This window comes from Notolabrus celidotus, chromosome 16 (genome assembly GCF_009762535.1).
Source record: "Notolabrus celidotus isolate fNotCel1 chromosome 16, fNotCel1.pri, whole genome shotgun sequence".
Lineage (NCBI taxonomy): Eukaryota > Metazoa > Chordata > Actinopteri > Labriformes > Labridae > Notolabrus > Notolabrus celidotus.
The window spans coordinates 21593357-21616232 of NC_048287.1; the positions used below are offsets into that span (position 1 = coordinate 21593357).

Consider the following 22876-nt stretch of genomic DNA (forward strand, 5'->3'; position numbering starts at 1 on the left):
AAAATTTCACCGTATGCATCAGACCAGTCTGCCTCACGTACCGTTTCCCATAATGCACAGCGCTCATTCTGCTTTTTCTTTCCTCTTCTTTTTTTGACGGGGGGGAACTCAGTTTTTAGGTGCTGTGAATATTATAAAATTCCATATAAACCACTTCCTAACTTTTTAAATCATAAGTGATGCTAAAGAAGCAGTTTCGCTATAAGCTTGGCCGTTGTTTACTTCTGAATTCCGAAACCGGAAATTCAGTGACGTCTGGCCCAGCGTACTGCAACACAGATCAAACAGAACAGTCATACTACATACTAAATTTAAACCTACATTAGTAGGTAGTATGTAGCAGGCCGTTTTGAAAACAGCCAAAGTGTAGGATTTTGGGGTGGTACCTGGGATGGCCAATCTGATTACAAAGAGGGCCCAGGCCACCCTTGTGGTCCCTATGGATCAGCCCCTGCAGGTTGGACATGCTTGATTAAGATGAGGGTGTCAGGTTCCTAAAATAAAATTACAGATAAAGCTTGAACACTTTGTATGGTTCAGAGATATAATAGCCTAAAATTGGGATTTTTATTATTCATGTCTCTGTTAAATTCACCTTTAATACAATCATTGAAACCAATGTTTTTCCAAGACTTAGTATGGGGAAATTTGATGATGTTTGTTGCACTTTTGCAGAACTTCAGCAGCTGTTATAAAAAACATTGTCCATTAAATTACTGCACTGATATCGAAGCATAAAAATGTAGCACCTGCTACATGTTTAGTCTAATCTGTGTGCTTTTAACAGTATTTGCTATGATGACTATTTGTGCAAAGTTTTGTTCTCACCAAAACTGCCAAATTTACATTAAGCAGATATCCTAATGTTTAGATTGCATTTTTCAAAAGTTTTGCATGAAAACGTATTTCTTTAAAAACATAGTCAATTACAAAATTCCAATAAAATGTCAGAGAAAAACAGTTTTTGACCTTGCCTCACACAAAAAAAAACAGACCAAGATATACAGAAAGCAAGAGGTAAAAACTACCTGCAGGAAATCAAGTTAGCACCTGCAAAGTGAGCCTGAGATTCATCCTTCTGTGTGCAGAGTGTGTGTGTGTGTGTGTGTGTGTGTGTGTGTGTGTGTGTGTGTGTGTGTGTGTGTGTGTGTGTGTGTGTGTGTGTGTGTGGGTGTGTGTATGCGTGTGCGTGTGCGTGTGTGTGTGTGTGTGTGTGTGTAACATGAGTTTCTGTGACATAGCCTCCAGGCCCACAGTTCCACAAAATGAGAAGCGTCCCCTGTATAGTGATGGGAGGGGAAGGCGGAGGAGGCTCGGGGAAGGAGGGATATTTCCAAGACTGAATTTCTTAAATGAGATTTGGTAACCCTGGGCGCGACATTCATTCTGGGTCCCTGTCTATAGAAAATAGTAATTTCTGTGTCGTCTCTTCCTCAATCTCTGAAATCTATACATCTCAACTAGGATGAACAATGTGGCACAGTCTCTGTGCTGGCCTGTCCATTATTAAGTTGAGTTTCTTAAAAACTCCTTGCAGTATGTAGCCAAAGTATGTATCAAACCAGGGATGTTTAACATATTTATTGCACTTTTTCTGTCTGTGTAAGACTTATTGGGACATTTTACTTCATCACTTTGTCTCCATTATCTTCAGCAGCTGTATCTTATGAAACATCGTCACCTTTTTGTGTGTGTGTTTACACTGTTGTATTTGTACTTATATGAAAGCTGCATGATCAAGCAGCTCAAAATGATCCCTGTGCACACAACACACAGGCACAAAGATCCATACACAATGAAAGTGATTAGCCGTAGAGCAGCGCAGGCGTGCAACAAAGTTATCAAGCCGTCCAATAAAACCAGCAGCGTGCTAAAAATAGGCCCATTCAGAGCGCTGTTAAAAGAGGATCTACTCCAGCCCTCTTGGCACAACAGTCCGTGCCCTCAATCCAACTCAACACCCTTCCGATGGGATTTGCTAACCTTGTGCAAATGGGCCAGTGACCCAGTCTGCAAGCTTTCTCCTAGAGGCCTATTGAGGTTACTATTAAAGTCTACTAAGACAGTAATTAACATCATGACAAGTGTTACTTAAATCTGCTTTAGGAGGGACATAGGTGAGAGTAGAAATGTTATCATATGCAGTAAGTTGAGTACCTTCGGCAGCATTTTTACAGCTAGAAATGCACCTGCAACACAATCAAGGGGGTATGAAAATTCAAGTTCACAATACATATATAGCACACCTGAGTGATGATCTTATGAGGCAGAACACTGTAAGAAAATGATCCTGTGGACATTTTTTTGTGTCTCTTAAGCAACATCACACAAGGAGGAGTGCTGTTGTACTGAATATCAGCACTCCTTGAAGTGTGCAGTGTGCAAACCTGCGGCCAATTGCTGTAGGTCATTTCCCACTCTCTCTTCCATGTTTCTAAATCTATCCACTTCCTATCATCTGAATAAAGATGTTAAAGCCATAAAATTAACAAAAAAAGCCATCAATTTGGTGTATTTAATCATGTAATTTCTGCAATCTTTATAAATTGCAACTTGACTTTAACTGGAGTCCTACTAAGCAGCACATTCATATTTTCCTGCACTAAAGCTACTTTGTGTATATACAATATGTCTACTCATTATTGCAGAGCAGCTTCTTTGCATAATGTAAATGTGTCTGTGAAGAATCTGTATTCAGAACACCTGAGGCGGAATGAAACATATAGTAAAAAGGCAGAATGCTGTTATAATGTATATCAGCACTCATGGATTGCCTCTGAACCAATCAGATAGCTTGCCTGTTGTATAATGGTACGTTATTATTGCCTTATTAACATATTGCAAGACAGCAGCGATAGAAAGGTCTGGGGCATTTTTAAAAAATGACTGTCTGAAAACTTGGTACAAATAACAGAGTCAATGGAAGGAAGAGGAGAGTGTCACCAGGATTAGAGGGCAATCTGGATTAGACAGAGGATCTGAGGCTCATGCTGCTGCGACTGCAGGCGTCGGATGACACATGCAAGAAAAAACGCCAAGTCAGGCAGAGGGCCTGAGACAAGAAATGTGTGTGCATGCATGCCTGTGCGCATACACATTGTCATTTGGCTTTTTTTAAACTCACAAAAGCCTTTTGCAATTTTACAGGCTGAAATGGTTCATTGTAACATTTTAATTTTATCAGAAGGAAATCCCTTGAGCAGGGGCGAGGTATGAATTGCCATACACTTTACTAATTCACTGTGTAATGGCTCTTTGCTTTAATATCTAAAAAGTTAACAAAGCACAGTCAAATATGGATTCTATCTGTTTCAGTATAACAAGCTCATATAACAAGCAGACTAATAATACTTGAGAAATCACTTAATTACCGCTCACTCTCTGCAGCGCTCTAATTATAGCCTTTACAAAAGAGCAGCAGTAATGCACTTTTAAGTGTAATGGGAGTTTACCTAATTAGGCCCATCACACACAGGCAAAAGCGCATACACACACACTCACACACTGGTGAGAAAACTGTCATTCAGTAATTAGTAGTGGTGATGAAACCCTCTATTACCGTTTCATTTACACACCATCACAGGGCACAGTCGGCTGACCTGTGTGCCTGCGTACAGCCGAGCTTTGTTAACAGCTTTTAAAACAGTAATATCTTTATGACACAGCTGTGGCCAAACACAGTGTGATACATTTCCCTTTTCATTTCCTCAATTAGTTCAAAGCCAGTGCAGTATTTTAAAATTATCTACCTCGGTAATGGCGGCCTGATGTCTCGATCGCTGGTGCTAATGAGTGAGCAGGCATGGTCTAACTGCTGCAACTAATAGAGCTGGTCACACAGTATAAGTAAGTGTGAATGTATACATTACAGGCCAAGGAGAATATAATAGAGGTGTTAGCTCTTATTATCACAGTGCTAGGGGGGTGCCCGAATGACGCTCCTGTCAGCTAAGCAGCCAAGAAGCAAACCACCAATCCACCAGTGTTGGGCTCTTTTTTAAGCCTCAACATTTAGGCTTAATTTGCCCATCTGGTTGAGTGTTTGAGCATCAGATCTTAAGAGATGAAAACCCCTTTTATATATTTAAAGTTCTCATCATATGGTATGAGAGGAAATAGGAAACCTCAGGTTGAGGTGATTTAGATATAAGAGTTTCACAAGGTTGTTTGCTCATGTTAAATCTCCTAACAGTACCTCACTGAATAATTTTGTAAGTAACATGGGACTTCTCTGACAATGTTGGGTTTGTCATGGATAAGTCATAAAATGAGCACTCATCCATCATTCTAGGGATCATTCCAAGGACATTCTTTTTCCCTGTACTGTGGTGTTTGAGTGATAAGCCAGTGAGGGGATCATGCTCTTGTATTGTTTTTTCTTCCTATCAATGCAGAAGGGGCTGCAATCCAGGTTTAGCACCACCTTACACTAATTGCCCTTTTTTACTATTAGAGGAGAAGAAATGATAGGCAAAAATGGTAAAAATTGGCATAAGTTAGCGTAATGGGTAGAAATTGGAATAGGTTGACATAAGATGGCATAAGTTGGTGTCAAATTGGCAAAAAATGGCATATAATGCTATATTTCATCAGAGTTGGCATAACTTGGCCTAAAGTTGCATAAATTGGTCTAAATTAGTTTAAGCCAGCATTGGCTAATGTAAATTGGTAAAAGTTGGCATAAATTGGCGTAGGTTTGCGTAAGTTGGTGCAAAATTGGCAAAAATTGGCATAAGGCATAAGATTGCAAAAAGTTGGTTTAAATTAGTTTAGGGCCAGCATTGGCTAGTGTAAATTTGCAGAAGTTGGCGCAAATTGGTGGAAGTTGGCGTAAGTTTGCATATGTTGGTGTAAAATTGGCAAAAATTGGCACAAGTTGGCATATAATGGTATATTTTGGCTAAGGTTGGCACAACTTGGCATAAGATGGCGTAAATTGGTGTAAATAAGTTTTGAGCTTAAGCTAACTCAAGTTGGAGTAAGTTGGTGTAAAATTGTATATGTTGGTATAAGTTGCCTTCAGTTGACAGTGACACAAATAGCTATCCAAAAACAGCTAAGGATATCAAATTGGAAGGAGAAAAAACCTAGACAATCCAATCAAAATCACTGAGAAGAAGTGTTCACGCAGTTTTCATTCAGTGACACATACAGTTGAATTTTTCTTTATTTTCTTCTATTCTAGTCAATTCTGTTAGTTTTGAAGAAAAGAGAGAATTGGGCTTGCAAGCTGAAAGTAAGTCTTAAAATTGTATCAAAATCTTTATAACTGCCAAGAGAATATCATATCAACTGTGATCATTGCTGCTCTTAATAATATATGGGTGTTTTAATTGCAAAATATGAGCAATCATCTGGTTGTTTATAGTGTATCTGATTAAAAAGGTGTTCCCTCCATCTCCAAGCTTTTTATTTTGTCATGCAGAATTATATTCCAGTGCATGGATTTCACACAGGTTTATTTATTGCACTTTTATTAAAAAAATCAGACAGAAAACTTAACATCTGCAGTGCAGCTTTCCTTAGCTCTGTACAGTATCATAACCCTCATAACTGTGGTTTCAATTTCAACAGAATATTATGTGTACAACACTGTTACTTAAAAAAAGTACTTTCAGATGCTCCACTGATTTAAGATTAGTGTTTTCAACACATCACCAAATAAACTCCACTAAGACCAAAGAGGAAATACTGTAACTGCTTTGTGATTTTTTCTTTGAATCTTATTTCATTTTGGCAAGGCTTCTAGTCAGAATATGGGAAACCTCTGTCGTAACTTCACAGCAACTTTGCAGCCATTTGTTTCCAATCATTCCACCCTTTTAATGTTGTGAAGGAAGGATAGCAGAGTGCACATGCTATTTTCCTGCACACAATAGAAATTATAGGACTGATCTAATTAATTTAATCTTGTGGTTTATATACAGTTTTTAACATGAGTGGGATTATATAAAGCTGTGTTTGCAATAAAGCGGTAGAATTGCGAAATAATAAATGCCTTTCTTCCTCAAGATGTTATTTGGACTGTGAGCCAAGTCTCGTCTAAACACTTGGAAATATTGATGCTAAGGGCTTTATTATATCTAATCAAATGACATTTCCAAGTGGAAACAGATTGGCCAAATGGAAATATTTGAGTGTGTGTCACAGCTAAACAGTGTAGCATCTGTCAGAGCAGACAGAGCTGAGCTGAGGTCATCCTCCCATGTGAATGTCTTTGTCACAAAGATGTCCTGAAAAATACAATTATTCTCTGTCAGGAAATTTCATACTGTGTCAGTGTGACAATAATGTTATAAGTTAGTGTTATTCAACAATGACTAGACAAGATAGGGAGGCTGGGTTTTCAACAGAGTAGATAGAATGTGCTCCTCGATACAGAATCATACTCATTGAGACTCTTGGGCCACTGGAATGGACTACTTAGTGCAACAGCAGCACGAAGAATACAGTGAAGAATATACAAACCATCCCATACGCTAGAAAGAATCAAAGAAAAAGGCAACAGGAGCCGTCTCGAATACTGACACTGATTTCCACATGAGTGGGGTTTGAATCGAGCTAGAAACCAAACACTGAGTGGAGGAAATGAAACAATATGTTATTTTTTAAGGAAAATCAAAAGTACCAGCAGTTTGGCAGCGTGACTAATAAGAAATTAAGCCAAGCGGTATCCTTTTGTCTTCTTTCCCAACACTGTGCACTTGGTTGTTAAAGCTCTTTAGAGTTTATTCCCCTGAAAAATGACAAACAGGCCTCCTTTAGAGTTAAATATATTTGCATATTTGGCACAATACAGAGCTGAAATTGGCCGTAATGAAGACAGAACTTAGAGACAACATATGTATGCACTATATAAAAATAACATTACGATTAGGGCTTCTACTAAGGCTTGTTTTGATATTCCCTGAGTCATCAATTATTGCAACAGTTGTTCGACTAATCAGATAATGAATTATATGATTACTTAATTATTTGAATCTAGTGATGTGTTTTAATCTATCATTAATCTTGGAGGAGAAAAAATATGAAGTGCTATGAGAAAAAGATTTTAAGGTGAGGGACTGAAAATGTAAAAACTCACATAGTGTGGCTTTAACTTTGGACTGTTGTGCCCTTTCTTCAAATGCTCTCACTTACTGACATACTCTTATAAGCAAGTTACGTATACAGATCTTGAAGCTAGCTCTTCCCTTTGCACATTGAGGGTAAAATGCTCCCCGACTTTAGGAATTTTACGACATGATGGGGGTGCACTGACAACTGCCATGATGAAATTTTTTGTTTAACTGGGCTGAATCTTGACCGCCGTTTTGCATGTGACAATGACACAAGATGTCTCACTCTTCAGTGATCTATTATGCTATGTTTTGTTTGCCTGCCACTTCCTGGTCGCGGTGCCACATGTGCCATTCTCACCAAAGATAGTATTGATGCAAGGTGTCTCACTCCTCAGTGATTCAACTCAACTCCAAAAAACAGTATTACATCTGTGCACAGCATGAAAATGTGCGATGGCGTCACCAATGAATCGTCACCTATTAAATCCCTTGACAAGTACTTTTGTCGTTTTGAATCGTTGCACCCTTGGTTAAGATATCCATGTTTTCTTCTTACCTTAAAAATGTGGCATGACTGGTTAAGTTCTTACAGATTTCCATTTGTTTCACTCTTAAACTAGATCACCTGGTACATTAATCACACTGCTGATTGTGTAAGGATTATTCCTCTTAAGGCTGATTTATACTTCTGCGTCTCCCCTACGCAGCAGTGGCTGACGCGGACATGAGCCCCACATACTTGTGCGTCGGTGTGTCCGTGTCGCGCAGCAATTCTCCGCCGAAACGCCTGAGGGCAGTGCGGTCTCTCTGATAGCCGGCCGCCTGCTTCCAGTCCCGCTACGATCTCTGTTTACTTTTCCACAGAGATTCAGAGCGTGTTATGTTAATCTACAGCTGATACATGTTGCTGTTTATCATACAGACATGATTACATGAAGAATAGAGAGGAGGAGATGAAATACACGGCCGATGTGCGGCCGATGTCCGGGATCCCGGAAGTGTTGTAAATGTGGGAAAGACAAAGCTGCCGAGCGGACCAATCACAGAGCTTGCGGTCCGCGTCGGCTCTACGGGGAGTTACATTTTGGAGGAGGTGCACGTCAGCTACGTGCGTAGGCCTCGGCGTAGGTACGGGAGCTACGCGGACCCCCGGCGTAGGGTACGCCGTTGTTTCAACACAGAAGTATAAATCAGCCTTTAGTCTGTCCACAGTCAAGTATATATTTAAACTAATTGAGGACAGTGAGAGCCACGTGAAGTGCAATCTACTGCCAGAAATGAGTTCATTAAACATATTTTCCTGGCACCATATAAAAGTCTTTTAAAATATTCCATCCTGTGTAAACTAGGTTTGACTACTGCTAATGTAGCACATTTGGCAATTCTACCCAAGTCTTCCTTGACCTTTCCTTTGCTGCCAAGTCATCACAAACAGAGCGAGTGAACAGTTCCCAGCCCTGACACTGAGTCACACACAAACCCCGAGCAGCACACATGCCTCTACACAGAGCACAGTGCAACATCCACGGGGTGCAAGATTCATTAAAAAACTGAAAATTCAAGGGGATGAATTTTTTTTTTTTTTTTTTTTTAATCAGAGCAAAGGATTTTCCAGATGGCCTCCTAAACAGGGTATTCTCACGCTTATGTTCCCATGCCAAATTGCTGGTCTTCAAATCAAATCCCACGTCCAACATTGTGAACCAAATAAAAGCACAGCAGCACTGCTGTTTTTATTTATCTTTATCGCTTAGGTTTAGAGTTCCTAAAAAATGACCGTCTTGTTTTATGCCTCTCACAATATAATACGAGAAGAACAATGTGACTTTAGTCGACACTGTACAGACTTTGCTCATACAGTGGATGTTCATCCTCTACATTAACAGACTGCAGTTATCACCCTGCTGTGAGTTTTCTCTTATAGTACAATACATGTTCAGTCCCTTGTCTTCAAACATTTACTCCTTTGATCTCCGTCTCATCTCTTTTCTTTTATCCCCTTCTACCACTGAACAGTTTTACATGTTACTATAGTGCCTACACATTAGCCACTTACATGTAGCAATTTCACCACAGTGCTGCAACAAAGTATGGCTGCCTTTGTTGTACTCCACGGTGAAGTACTGGTGTCCCAAACCCCCGGCGTTGCAAAAGCTTCAGAGGCATAACGTATGAACACACGGCAGGAGATCCACATACACACATGCTAAGACATGCACATACACACAGGGCTGTTCAACCCTGCAGGCTTCAAGGCTACACATGGTCACCATCTTCCGCCCTGTTACACCTCTGTTACTACTGCCGATAAGGTGGAAGGACTTTGCAATACCATTACGTCTCTATGAGTTACACATTTCAGACAAAGTGTAACAGAGGTGTATACATAATGCCTTGAACTGGTAACATAATATTAAACAAGATCACGTGTCTTATTTTGACTAGATGTAAGATTTTTAATGCCATGTTTTGAGTTTGAAAGACTTTTCTTCTTACATTTGAAGTAAGTGTGCAATTGGATTAATGTCAGGTCCCTTTAAACAAACTGTTCTGTTGTTTATGCAACTTAACTTTTGTTGTGATTTGGTGCTGTATAAATAATAATTATAACATTATTATTTTTCACATTTGAAGTTAGTGTGCAATTGGATTACTGTCATGTCCCTTTAACTAACATTACAATGTGTTCAGTCTGGGTCTGTTCTTTATGTAAAGTGTCCTGAGGTATCTTTTGTTGTGACTGGGTGCTGTATAAATACGAATTGACAGATTGATTGTTTTAAAGGTCTTTGTCAGGTAACCTCTGCTGCAAATCTCAACAGGTGACTTTCATCCAGAGACAAAGATCCTGAACACATGTAATGAAAAAGCCGAATGCTGTTTGGATGCGGTTTGTGATTCCAAAGGCTGAAGGTCAACTGGATAGGATGCTGGAGTCAAGCAAAACTGGAGTCATGACTGGTGCCTCTGCTGAGTCCAATGAGCCCCTGAGGTCATCTGTGTCGAGGGGGGATTAGAAGCGCTCGGTGATCCCATCAAAGCAATGTGTCACCAGCACCGTGTCTTACCACAGAGCTGCACACTCCAGCGAGCACTGATCCCCTTAACTGACTCTCAGCGGGCCCAGCAACTAAGGCAAGCTGACAGCAGGGCTATTTTAGTGCAGAAATCGCCCCTGTTTGGACAGGGCCTCAGATAGAGATGGCGGGGGCCCGTGCCATCGTTCTCTATTAGAGAGAATGAAAAACACAGTGAGAGCCCAGTTTGCCACTTTGGAGAAGAGAGCAACCTTTTGCTTGCGACAGCTCCCAGAAACGGATGAGGGATAAATGTGTTGTGACAGCAGCTAATAAGGTCCCTGTGATCTGCTGGTAGTGTGTCAGTGTGTGTCTGTGTGTGGTTGTGCAAGTGCCAATATATTGTCCTTGTTTCAACCAAGAGTTTGCTCAAACCGAAAGAGGTAAAAATGCACCGATAAGAGATAAATAGACCGAACATAAGAGGTTGTGCCTTAATGCACATTTGACATGCTTGATCATCCTCTCTACTTTCATTTGACAGATTAAAGAGCTAAGGGACTAAAATAGCTGCAGGAACACAAATAATGTCTCTACAAATAGCTAGAGCCGGCCATAAAATGCATCAAATAGCAAACCAGTCACACTGATTAGCATTCCCTAATGCCTCGACTATCACTGTTACTCCATAGTACTATTAGTGTGGAGTATCCATTTGCATTTAAGTCAGTTATCTAATATGTGCATAGGAGGCTCAAGTTTGTTGTATGCATCCATTCAGTGATCCAAAATAGAGCTTAAAAAACAATTTGCTATGCTCCATCACCTTCTCACTTATGATAATCCGTCCCTAATACATGAGATCATAGACTAATGCCTGATCTTGGTCACCAAACTAGGCGCTAACCCAATTACTTCCTGCTCTGGACACAGTACAGACAGTTTTTTTTTTACCTCAGCTAACCTGATGGGAACACGGTGTGAAGAGTGAGAGAGGCCCAAGCTCTAAGACTTGTCTATAGTCAAACAACATGGCAGTGGCAGTCATTGTTTTTTGTTGCATACTATTACCTTGTCAAAATACACTCTCACCTGCTGTGAGCTGGCATATCAAACTCTACAGCTGTTAGCGTGTAAGCCAAATAATGTACATTTTTTGTTGTTTAATCAAAAACAAATGAATCAAATCAAGAAGCAAAAATATGAAAATGCACAATATGTCAATGACTTGTGTAACAGCATCAGTGTTTGGGTGTGAGTTTCTTAGAATTAGCTGGATTAGGGGTTAGAGCTGACCCGGTCTACAATGGTTGATATCCTAGCTCCTGTTCTGGTTCTCATGTTGCTTTCTCAACAAAGTGGCTGAGCTGACTTGAATCTCCTGTGGGTCACACAATTACTACTGGCAAGTACTCACAAGCAGTTGCACATTATCTTCTAGTGATTATTTTCAGTCTTAAAGGGAAATTTTCCTTAAAAAATGCTTACAAATGATTAAGACATCATAACCTTTCTTAAACAATTACAGCTACAATCTATATAACCTTCTGGACACATAACAGCCAGGACAATTTGAAAGGTGTGTTTTTAATCTACATGTAGGACCTGCCACACACAAACCGACAGGCGATCATTTGGTTAACGCATGTTTAACCTGTTGCAGCAAAAACAGGCAGCTATCTGTAAATATAAAAAGCACTTGACAAGGTGTCTTGCAAAGACTCTACATCCGAAGAGCACATTTCAGTTAAGGTGTTTCCAGTATGTGTCCATACTGACCATGTGGTATGCCTTATCTATGTGCAGATCCAATTCTGTATAAATGTGTGCAGTATCCTCTACAGAATAATCTCCTCCTGCTGTCTTTTCACTGGTTTCAACACTTCTCTCTGTGAAACTTTGCCAAGGAAAATGTAAACAAAGGCTCTTTTGGTCTACATGCTGTAACTGCTTGATATAAAGCAGCCTGGTGGCAGCTGTGATGGGCATTGAAAATATAAATGCACCAGTGCTGAATTGAGTTTGTTTCATAGCATGTTAAAAACACCCCACAGTATTTAAATGCTCTTAATACAGTCATTTGCATTGTGCTGTTTCCATGATCCAGCAGTGTAATATTGATTAAGTTGTGCTTTAGGAATCCTGCAGAGGCTCTGAGCAGACTCGAGGGCTGCTCCCTCTGCAACCCATCAGCCCACCTCCACTCCCCGTTCATATCCGGAGGACGGGCGAGGGATCGATGGCATGCCGGGATGCTATTAGAGCCGAGGCAGCCAGGCAACCACAACTTCAAAAGCAAAGTGTGGGAGGAGAAATAGCACAAGGTAATTATCCAGGCCTCGCTGGAAAGCACCAAGGTAATCTGTGGAGTGGAGGACGTAGGGCTGTGGAGGTGGTGTTCAGGATGTCTGTACGTATTTACTTCAACTCACTGCACTCTGCTCACTCCAGCAATGCTAACAAAGAAGACAAACTTTTCCTGTCACACATTTCTCTACACTAATATCCGAGTGTCTTCTGTTTGAAACCTGACGTCCTCATTCTGATCATGCATATCAAGCCTGCAAGGGCTGATCTATGGGAAACAAAAGGGTGGCATGGGCTCCCTTTGTAATCAAATTTGTCACCCCAGGTGCCATTCCATAATCCTACACTAACACGGGCTATTTGGCATGCATTTAACTTACCAATAAAGCACCAAAGATCCATCACATCAATAAAGACCACAGACTGATCTGATGGTTCGAATTAGAAATTTACTGTTATAGAAAGTTCAATGACTTTTGACTCATGTTAGCATTTGTTTTCTCTCTCCATTCCTCCTCTACTTTGCTAATCCAGTGCACTGCAGGATCATCCGTTTGTCAACAGAGCTGTCAATTATACCGCCAAGAGGGAGGGTTTATGACCTACAGTATATGGCAACCAGTCAGCAGGGGGAGCTCTTAAAGTTTTGGCTTCACTTCAGGGTAGATGTTGTGCTGTTCATGTTTTTGTACAGGCTATTGTTGCAACAGGTTAAAGATACAGTATCATTTCCAATTTTTTGTACTTCATGCTGTAACTAATACATCTTTTTTTTGAGTCCTTAAAGAACTAAGCTTTTTATGTTGCCTCTCTGTTGTGTTACTTGAAACTAAAAAGAAAAAAGATGCAGACGAAAGATACGAGGAGTGGGAATAGAAAAGGGAAATAAGGGGGGCGTGGTTTGCCGGCTATGGAGTGAGGTGTTTTTTACGTGAGCTCCCGCTTAGCTTCTTTTTTCAATTAGTTTTAAACAGTGCATTTCTTTCAAAATATATCAAAACATCTTTCCAATCAAGTATAAAGAAGACGCAGACCCGCTGGAATACAAAGACGGCATCAAGCTTGCAAAAATATAAATACACTGGATCCTCGAGCACTAGGCCGAATCCCGCCTCGGACAAGAGTGTTGCCAAAAGTCCGGACAAAATGACCCAACCCTCACCTGATGCCAGAGAGATGGACCACCTGAAGTCAGAAATCCTTCTTTCTTTAAAGGCTGATATCTCAGCGGTGATAAAGTTGGAGCTGAAAAACACTCTCGCCGATGACTTTGATTTTCTATGGAGTGAACTACAAGCGGTGAAAACCGAGATAATTAAGAAAAGGGAAATAAATGTGTGATTGATTGTGCACATACTGTTAACTTTAGGCCACACTTTGATAAGTAGGTGCAGCAGTTGGGCCACCCCTGCCAAAGAAAGCCTGGACATGCCCCTGCTTACCTGCAGCAGAAATCAGTGTTGGACTTCAGTGTGAATCACATCTCAACTCGTCACACTGCACCTGTAGCCAAATTGCCTAGCAAGGTGAGAAGCCATCTGCTTTTCCAGTTATCTCGAAAGTTCTGATGAGGGAGAGTCTATTAGGCAGAAACTCAAAAGAGCATCTGGATAACAAGTCATCCCAAAGTCACGAGAAGTTCCACTTAAAAAACTGCAGCTCACACACGTTGATTTTGTTGGTTAACAAACATGAAATTCAATCAAACACTGACTAAAGCACATCTGCACAGATTTTTTTTTTTTTCTGATCACTCATTTGGAAGTGTACACAAATATTTCATTCAGAGCAATTTAATATAATTTGCTTCCTCTCTTCCTGAATGTTTCTCATTTGTGTAATCAAATATAACAGCAATAATGACTGCTACCACTATTCCACTCCATGCCTAAAAGCCCAATCCCCAGTGACTAATTTCTAATGGAAAGACAACACAAATTACCACAGAGAGGAAAAGATCAGTCTGTTTAACATGAATACCAGACATGGAAAAGGTGTAGAATAGTGTGCGCGCACATTAACACACTCACACATGCTCTTAAAATAGAGAGCAATTATAAAAACTGCAGGATCAGCGAGCTAACTCCAGCCTATGTGCAGCCTTATTCCTGCTTCCAGTGCAGGTAATGAGTTAAAGGTCAGTAGGTTGTTATGACTCCAATTAGTGCAACACTTCAAATCAGCGTTGTAACTCATCATCTGTGGTGGTCGGTTGATGCTTTAAGATCCCAACGCAGCTAATTGCAGCATAATGAGCACAAACCAACACTATTATACTGAAGGATGGTCTCACAAATAATCCCTCTGGTTGGTTTAGAGGTCATGTGCAGAGCTTCGATTGATGCCACGGATCAACACAGAGGTGAGGCTACAGGAAGAGTCAGGGTTTTGAGGTCTAAGTGCAGGGTCAGTTTGCAGACCTGCTTAACCCTTAAAAGGAAAACTCCAGTTGGTCTTTCAGTGTTCTTTTATAGAACACAAGGTTTCTTAGGAGCTGATCTGAGCACATTTTTTAGTGTCTGCAGTTTAGAGGTGTGGGAATATTCTACTTGTACATTATTGTTCTTGATGTTATCAATACTGAAATTTGATTGCCAAAATATCTGTCAGAAAGGAAACTATCAAAAGTTTTCTTCCGTTCTTTGACATTATAAGGTCATTGTGTCTCTTACGTCTCTTACAAGGCGGCAACAGGTAGGGATGCACCGATCCGATCCTGGTATCGGATATCGGCTTGATCAGACTCAAAAAGCTAGATCGGATATCAGTAACAAGGGGCCGATATATAGTGCCGATCCATATGGCAGATCTATTCATCTCAGTTCTATGCTTTTCTGTGTTCACAATAGCCATGTGCGTCTCCTACGTCATCAGCCGGTCTGTGTATTATTGCCCGGTGGAGCATGATGGAGGATAACTACAGAGGCTCTGCAGTTTAGGTGCATGTCATCCGTCTTTTGCTAACAACTCCGCCGTAAACTTGCAGCATGTGCAGCGCTAATGTTTCAACGGATGGCAGTTGTGCTGAAAAATATAATGGAAGCCCAAGGGAAGAAGTTTACGTCAGCTGTAGCCTACTGCAAAGAAGGAAGAAACCTTCTATTAATGGATTCAAAGTGTGAAAAAATGGACAGGTTATTGGATTCAATTGTTTCGGATCCTTGAAATTAAGGGATTCCAGCCTCTGGTTTAGCACTTGAACCCAGGTACCGTTCACCATCAAGTCAGAAAAGCCTGAAGTTGCCAAAACATGATTCTATCCTCACTTTAAGGAATAGAGATTGTCAAATCGATACCAGGATCGGATCTTCTAGTATCGGTATCGGCAGATACCAAAGCCCAGGTATCGATATCGGTATCAGGACCTAAAAAGTAGGATCGGTGCATCCCTAGCAACAGGCGGATATTTGGCACTCAAGGATGCACCGCCAGTGTTTCCTGCATGTAGACGATACTTGGGCAACGCCAAATTATATTTTCTGACCATTTCAGTCTTTTTTTCTATCCTTACAAGATTGATTGGTAAACTAGTGGAAGATCTCTCTCTGATCCTGGTGTATGTGTTGCAGGTAGGAGAGACAGAGAGACGGAACAGGCGACATTAGGCCTCTTCAGGGGTGTTCCAATACAGGATGGTTGGTTCATTCTATTTGCAGTTATTTACTCCTGTAACTTAAAAATTAAGGGCAGAAGTTTTCAAAATAAAAGCATGTTTTGTTACAGAAAAGGAAATAAATCAATCTAGAGCATAAGGCAGTTGAAAAAGGCAAAACACAAGCATCCCCATCACAGCCATTAAACGGCAAGAATATTCTTCAGTGTGCATGAATAAGGATAGTGTTACAAACTGCCCCGAGTAGAGGTATGAACGAAAATAATATGCAGCCCCGACATGAACAGTAAGACTACTACAAGAGGGAAAGGAAGGGACTGGTTCTCATTCGAGGGAGTAGACTGAGTCAGCTCACCTGCATGCCGGTCTGCCGGAGTACACTGGACGGTGTTGCGGTGAGTGGCAAGCCCAAGCTTCTTCAATGAGATGAAGTTTTCTTTTTGTTTTAAAAGCTGTACTGGTTCTCCAAAGTTTGTGGGTCTGTCTGTGGTTGGGTCTCTCTGTGGTTGAGTCTTTCCGCTTCCTCATCACATCCCAGCTGCAGCTGATCCCATCAATCACGTGACGTCATTTTAAGTTGACTAAGCACCTTCTAGGGCGCACCTCAGGAAAAGGGTGCGTTTTGAAGTGTCGGACAAACCAGTGACCAGACTGAACCCAGGCTTACGGTACCCACTACTCCTAACAATAGACATATGGTAGAAAAATTGTTGATAGCTGGTGAGGAATCTATCACAATGAAGTGGGGTGAGTGAAGCGGTAAAGAGTACCAAGGCAAGGAAGTATGGTTTGAGATAGGAGAAGAAATCTGCATAATAGAAAAACTGGAGGCGTAACTCTCATTATGACCACTTTTACAACCTTGGTGGTAACTAATTGATCAGCTGACAACAAGATGTGAAAGCAACAAAGCTTAATTTAACAATATAAACAATGATAAGGATTCTACATACACAGCCATACTGGGTTCTCAGGTGCAAGTCGGTTGCAGGAACTCGTATATAGAAAGCTTGATGTGGTCCGGTTTACCCAGAAAGAATCACAGTTAAGTTTTTCCAGTGTATGGCGGTTTATCCTTCATTTATTGTGCAATAGTTTGATTCAATAAAAGTTCAACCTGGCTGGGGTTTTTTGCCACTGAGTATTTAGAAAGTGTGGAGATAGTCTTATAATTTAAAGTGGCAAATTTACTTTCACCTCCTGACAACACCAACCTCCAAAGCAAAAGCCAAGCGTGCCGTGAAAGACTTCACATGCTACAGCAGCTCTGACCCCTGCGCCCACCAGACTGTGCCACCTCATTCTCAATGATGGATCACTAATAAACAACAGGGCAGGACAGAGGCAGCACCCTTTAACAAGGCCAAAACACCAGTCCACTTACACCGATGACAGCTTGATGAATATACTCTCCAGACTAATCAATGACACCATGGCAGCAGGAGCCAGCCTGCCAACCGGATTATAAGAGGTGTTGGATCAACTGCTAATTAACCAATAAATAGCACCAAAAGTGTAAAAAGAAAAAACACAGAGTGCCCTGCTACCTCTCTCTGACACCAACACTTACACTCTCACACCTTTGTACTTTTACATATAACTCCACAGTGGAGTAATGTTGGAGAAAATCATGGGGTGGCAGAAGTAGGAGAGGCGCAGCAGACAGTATAACACGGGACTTCCACCAGATCCGTGTCCGGTCCATCTCTGATCCACTGCAGTCCTGCTCCGTGCTCTCTCACGGAGCAGGACCGCCAGACAGCTGAAGTCATGTGACCAAGGTTTTCCCAAGGCAATCACTGAATCAAGGATTCTCCTCCTCCTCTCCTCATTCATGTTGTCTTTTTCAGCCCCTAAAACCTCTGACCTGTTGACCTGCCTCCGCTCTAAATTACATTTTGTTATCATAGTTAAGATAAAAACGATCTAACAATAACAAAGAGTGTTTTATTCTGAAACTTAACTGGTTGTTTTAATTTTGTTTTGGTGCCTGACTTCCTGTCCAGCTCCATCTGCTCTGTGCTGAATTGATGCGTCATGCTCCGGCATCCGGCAAAAATAGAAGTCTTGCGTATCTGATCCGTTGCGTTCCGACCTGCCGGATCTGGGACGCAACCGGAACGCAACGGAGCAGATCCAGTGGGGGTTAAGATCCAGACCCGGTGCCATGACGGATCGGAGACGGACCGAAGATGGATCTGGTGGAATTTGGCCTTAAGTCTGAAATAAACAAGCACTCAAACGTGCGCATAAACAAAGTGTTGTTACATTTTTCCAGCTGCTTACCCATGTTTCTAGTGACACTGTCTTGCCTCTGTTACGACCTCTGATGCCAGCTTGGCAGTGAAATAACTTTGCCTCACTGTATGCCTCTGTGCATTTCACATTGACAGCAAGGCGTAACAGTCCTGTCTTGTACGGGTAATGTAAAGGGGCTAATGTAGCACCAGCAACCATATGCCAAAAAAGAAAGTGAACTCAGGCTTCTGCAGAGAGCCGCTAAAAGCATTATGACAGCTTACAATGTAAGTTAAGTGATGCTATAATGCATCAGTAGAAAATTCAAGCAGACATTTTATGTTAATAGGAACTTTAAAAAGCCTGACTCTAAGATCTGATACATATTTTTAAAGCCAATTGTTTGGACTATTTGTGTGAAGGAAGAAAACCAGGAAGCCTTGCAGTGCGAGTATATGTGTGTGTTTCTGTGAGTGAGTGCACAAGCTTGTTTCATTGAGCCAATTACATCTAAGAGAGGAGGAGATCTTTTCTCCAGCCTTGTGGAGAGTGTGTATTGAATTTCCCTGCAAAATGTCTGAGGTATAGGATTTCTACCAATTGTCTGGGACAGATAAAAAACCTCCAACTTCTCCTTTAATTGGCATTGTTACAGATAGTTTTAGCATGCAACAGGGGTTATGATACCACATGATAGGCATTTATCAGATGATCCATGTTTTGTCTTAATCTATGTGGGACATCAGTCAATTTAAGGCAGCCTGGGGAGATGAGGGAGGGAAAGGAATCTTAGCCAGGGAATAGTCGTTCAAAGCTACTCAACCAATCGTTAACATAGTCTTAAAATGTATTATTAACTTAAGAGAAAGCTCCAGAACGGACTATACTGTATAATGTATTTACAATATATGTCCAATAGCTCTGCCATAGCCCCCCCAAAATCTAGTACAATATAATTTGAAATCCTCTTAAAGGTCAGGCACCATCATATCTTAAAGAGCTTATAGTGCCCTGCTACCCCTCTGGAACCTTATGCTACAAGAATGCCTGCCTGTCAATCAAACCTAAAGTCTCTAAAAGTAGTATGGGAGGTAGATCCTTCAGTTATCAGGCCCTCTCCTTTGGAGTCGTCTACAAGTCTGTATCCAAGAGGCAGACACCCCCTCTACTCTTAAAAGAAGACTTTTCTTTTTTATTGAGCATATAGTTAAGGTTGGTTCAGGCCTGGACCAGCTCTTTGTTTTACTGCTATAGGCTTAGATTGCCAGGGGATCAGGCAACCTGGGATCAGGCAACCTGAGCTCCTGTCTTTCTCTGTCTCCTCTGCCTGTCTGTTTGTCATTAACTTTAAATCTACATGTCCTATTAAAGTAACTAGCCATATGCCTCCTTAGGAGTCCCTGAGTTCCCTTGTCCCGTAGGTTCCTCGGCTGTGGCCCTTCCAGACTCCAGCTGCTACAACTATTCCTAGCAGTCTCACTATTTATTTATTTTTTAACAATATTTTCATAAGAACATACAGAGCACATCACTACATACCACACCAGTTGCAAAATAAGATACAAGCAGCCCTCACTGCATACAAACACAAACACACACAAAAATAGTCTTACTATTTTTAATGCTGTTATAATGTTAATCTTAGAACCCACTGATTCTAACAGCAATAATTGATATTATCCCTTCTACCCCATCATTATCATCATAATATTAAATGCTGGGTCATTGGTGGCCTAGCGGTCTAAGCGTCTCACGTATAGAGGCTATAGTCCTTGTCGCAGAGGTCGCTGGTTCGACCATTCACTGCATGTCTTACCCAAGCGTGCCGGATACGGCCCTGGTGGTGAGGCTTTCAGCAGTGTGACTGCCCCCTGGTGGCTGGCTGCAGTAAAGGTCAAAAAATCCGTCTCCCCATTCATTTGAATGGGGGAGCAGTCAAACTTTAAAAAATAAATACACGTCGTACGAATGTTTCTCACATCCGTATGCTGTGGTTAAATGTAGTTAGTATTTGACTGTTTTTTGTCCAAGGTCTCTTTTTCCTGAAAAGTTTCTTATTCGTTAGTTATTAGAGTTTAAAAAACGGGGTTTTACTTCCGGGTTTCCTTTGATTCACAGCCGCCGTAGAACAAAACTTCAAAGGGCACACAGCGTCTTGTGACGTTACGCTGTAGGGTGGAGCTTATTACAAAGGCTTCACAGGCTCTGGCTGCACAATGGCGGCGCCCAGGAGAGGGATTTTTTGGCTTCAGAACTGTACAACGGGAAGAGGCGGAGCAACGCTGTCCATTTTTATTTACAGTCTATGGTCTTACCCCATTCACTACTCCCCACGTTTCCTGTCTCTCTTCAGATGTCCTATCCTATCTAAGAAAGCCCCCCCCCCCAAAAAAAAATAATAATATTAAATGCTAATATTAGTCCTGTTGATTTTTACTGTTATACATTTTTCTGCTAATGATACACATCATTTTTTCCCATTGTTATTGATGCTTTAACCATAAATCCACACAAACTGTTCAATCTCTTCCTTTCTAAATCTTCATCATCCCACTTTCAAAGCCCAAAACTTACATGGATTGAGACAATATAAATAAAGATTGATTGATTGATTGATTGATTGATTGATTGATTGATTGATTGATTGATTGATTGATTGAATGAATGAATGAATGCAGTCTTCACTTTTTTTTCTAAAGGAAGTTTTGATTCAGTAAGACTGCATACAAATTCAGCATTTTATGAGTGAAGAAAACTTATGAATAATCTGCATGTCAGACATCCAGTGAAACCAACTACAGAAATATTTTTAGTGGGGCTTATCTCTTGAGGTGGAGTTTTCATGCATATTCTGACCACTAATAGAGGATATATTTGTAAATAATAATAAAATAAAATAAAATCAGGATTGGAATAAGTTTGATTTAAAATATTCAAGCAGTATTACATCCTTTCCAGCTTACTTTGACCTACTGTCATAACTAAAACAATTATATTAATTCACATTTACAATAATGCTTCAGACAACCCTTTCCTTGCCAAGATAAAGCCCCTAAAAGGGTTATGTGTAACAGTTTGCTCAAAAGGACTCAAAATTGATACAGCAAGCCGTGACAAGCATCCCATTCACAGCTGCCAGCAGCATTCAGTCCCGTCATCGAGTGAATGTTTTCGTATATCTGTTCTGTTTATTCTGCCGCTATCTCCTCTCTGCTGCGAGGCCTATAGAGCCTCTCAGGCTGATTGACAGAAAGAGGTTCAGGCTCCTGCCAGAGAAGCATGATTGACGTCCCCAAGATGGATGAGAGCCAGAGAGGATTTTACTGTCACTCTTTGGACGTGCACAGGGCTCCAAGATGGCAGAAGGTTAATGTGCTTGAGAATCAGTAGCTGCACGTGAAGACTGCACAAGTAAATATATTCATGTAATAATAAGCTCTTGTAACTGAACATATCAGAGCTGTGGTTTGTAGAATGCACTGTGAGGTATAGCTGCCGTAGAAGCATGGCTAGAAATGATCTACTTCCTGTGAAACCGCTGAAGCCAAAGACAAAAATGTTGGCTACCTGTAGTTTCACTTTGTGTTGCAGGGACTCCAATAGGTCTTTCAACCACTAGATTACCAACACATCTCTGCATCTCATCAATGCTTAAAACACCACAAAAAAAGCAAACTCTCTGTTCAAGCACTCCAAATGATTACACTGAGAATGAGTAAGAGTCTCTTTGTGTAAACGTGTGGGAAATATCACCCAGATGAGCTCAACAGACAGGATCTCATCACTCAGCACCCACATGTACAGACACACCCAAACACACACATAGCAGAGCAGATGCAGATGCAACATTCAGGGTCTGCAACTTACTTTTTTGTCGTCTCTCTGGGTTGCTGTCTGCCCATCCCTGCTGTGGTTGTCATCAGAAGGCCTGATGCAGGTATCCGTTTGCCTGTCTTCCAGTTCACTCTGCTGATTGGCCCCTGACCGAGGAGAGTCCAGAGGGTGGGGCTCCGGCTGCTGAAGGCCACTCTGAACTTCCATCTTCCTCTGCTCTGCCATGACAAGAAAAAGCAAGATGGAGGAGAATTAGGCATGAAAAGAGGATGAAGTAGACAGACTGCACAGAGAGAATGAATGTAGTTTTTTTTCCTCATAACTATCTCACTCAATCACACACTGATCTGTACTGAGTGTACCTTAGTACAGCTGGCTTTTACAGAGGGGCTATTGAGGTCAGGAGAGAGAAAATATTGGCTGAACTTCACCAGAAACTTCAAGTTAAGAGTAGATAATTTACTACATGTCAAATCAGACAGTTTATTCGCTTGAGCCACAATGTAACTGAACCTCATTATATATCTTAACACACACCCATCCTCAACACACACATTGTCCAAAACATTACCCCTTTAACTATTCTCCTACTTGACATTGTGCAATTATCAAGTTTCTGCTTGTGAAATATATTCTCAGGTGTGAAATACATTTTCAACTGTGCGATATACAGTATCTGCTGTACAATAAATAGTATCTGCTGTACAATCTGCTGTACTATATACAGTACCTGCTGTGCAATACACATTATCTGGTGTACAATATACAGTATCCGCTGCAGGGGCGTCGCCAGACCCCCTTTACTG

General features: G+C 41.1%; 1 protein-coding gene across 1 annotated transcript in view; it reads right to left on the bottom strand.

Moving 5' to 3' along the window:
- Nucleotides 1-22876, bottom strand: part of rbms3 (RNA binding motif, single stranded interacting protein) — a 361699-nt gene that overhangs the window by 334301 nt on the left and 4522 nt on the right. The window contains exon 2 of the mRNA XM_034704063.1: nt 22104-22288. Coding sequence (XP_034559954.1) covers nt 22104-22277 — 174 coding nt within the window. The 5' untranslated portion in view covers nt 22278-22288. The remainder of the gene's footprint in view (nt 1-22103; nt 22289-22876) is intronic.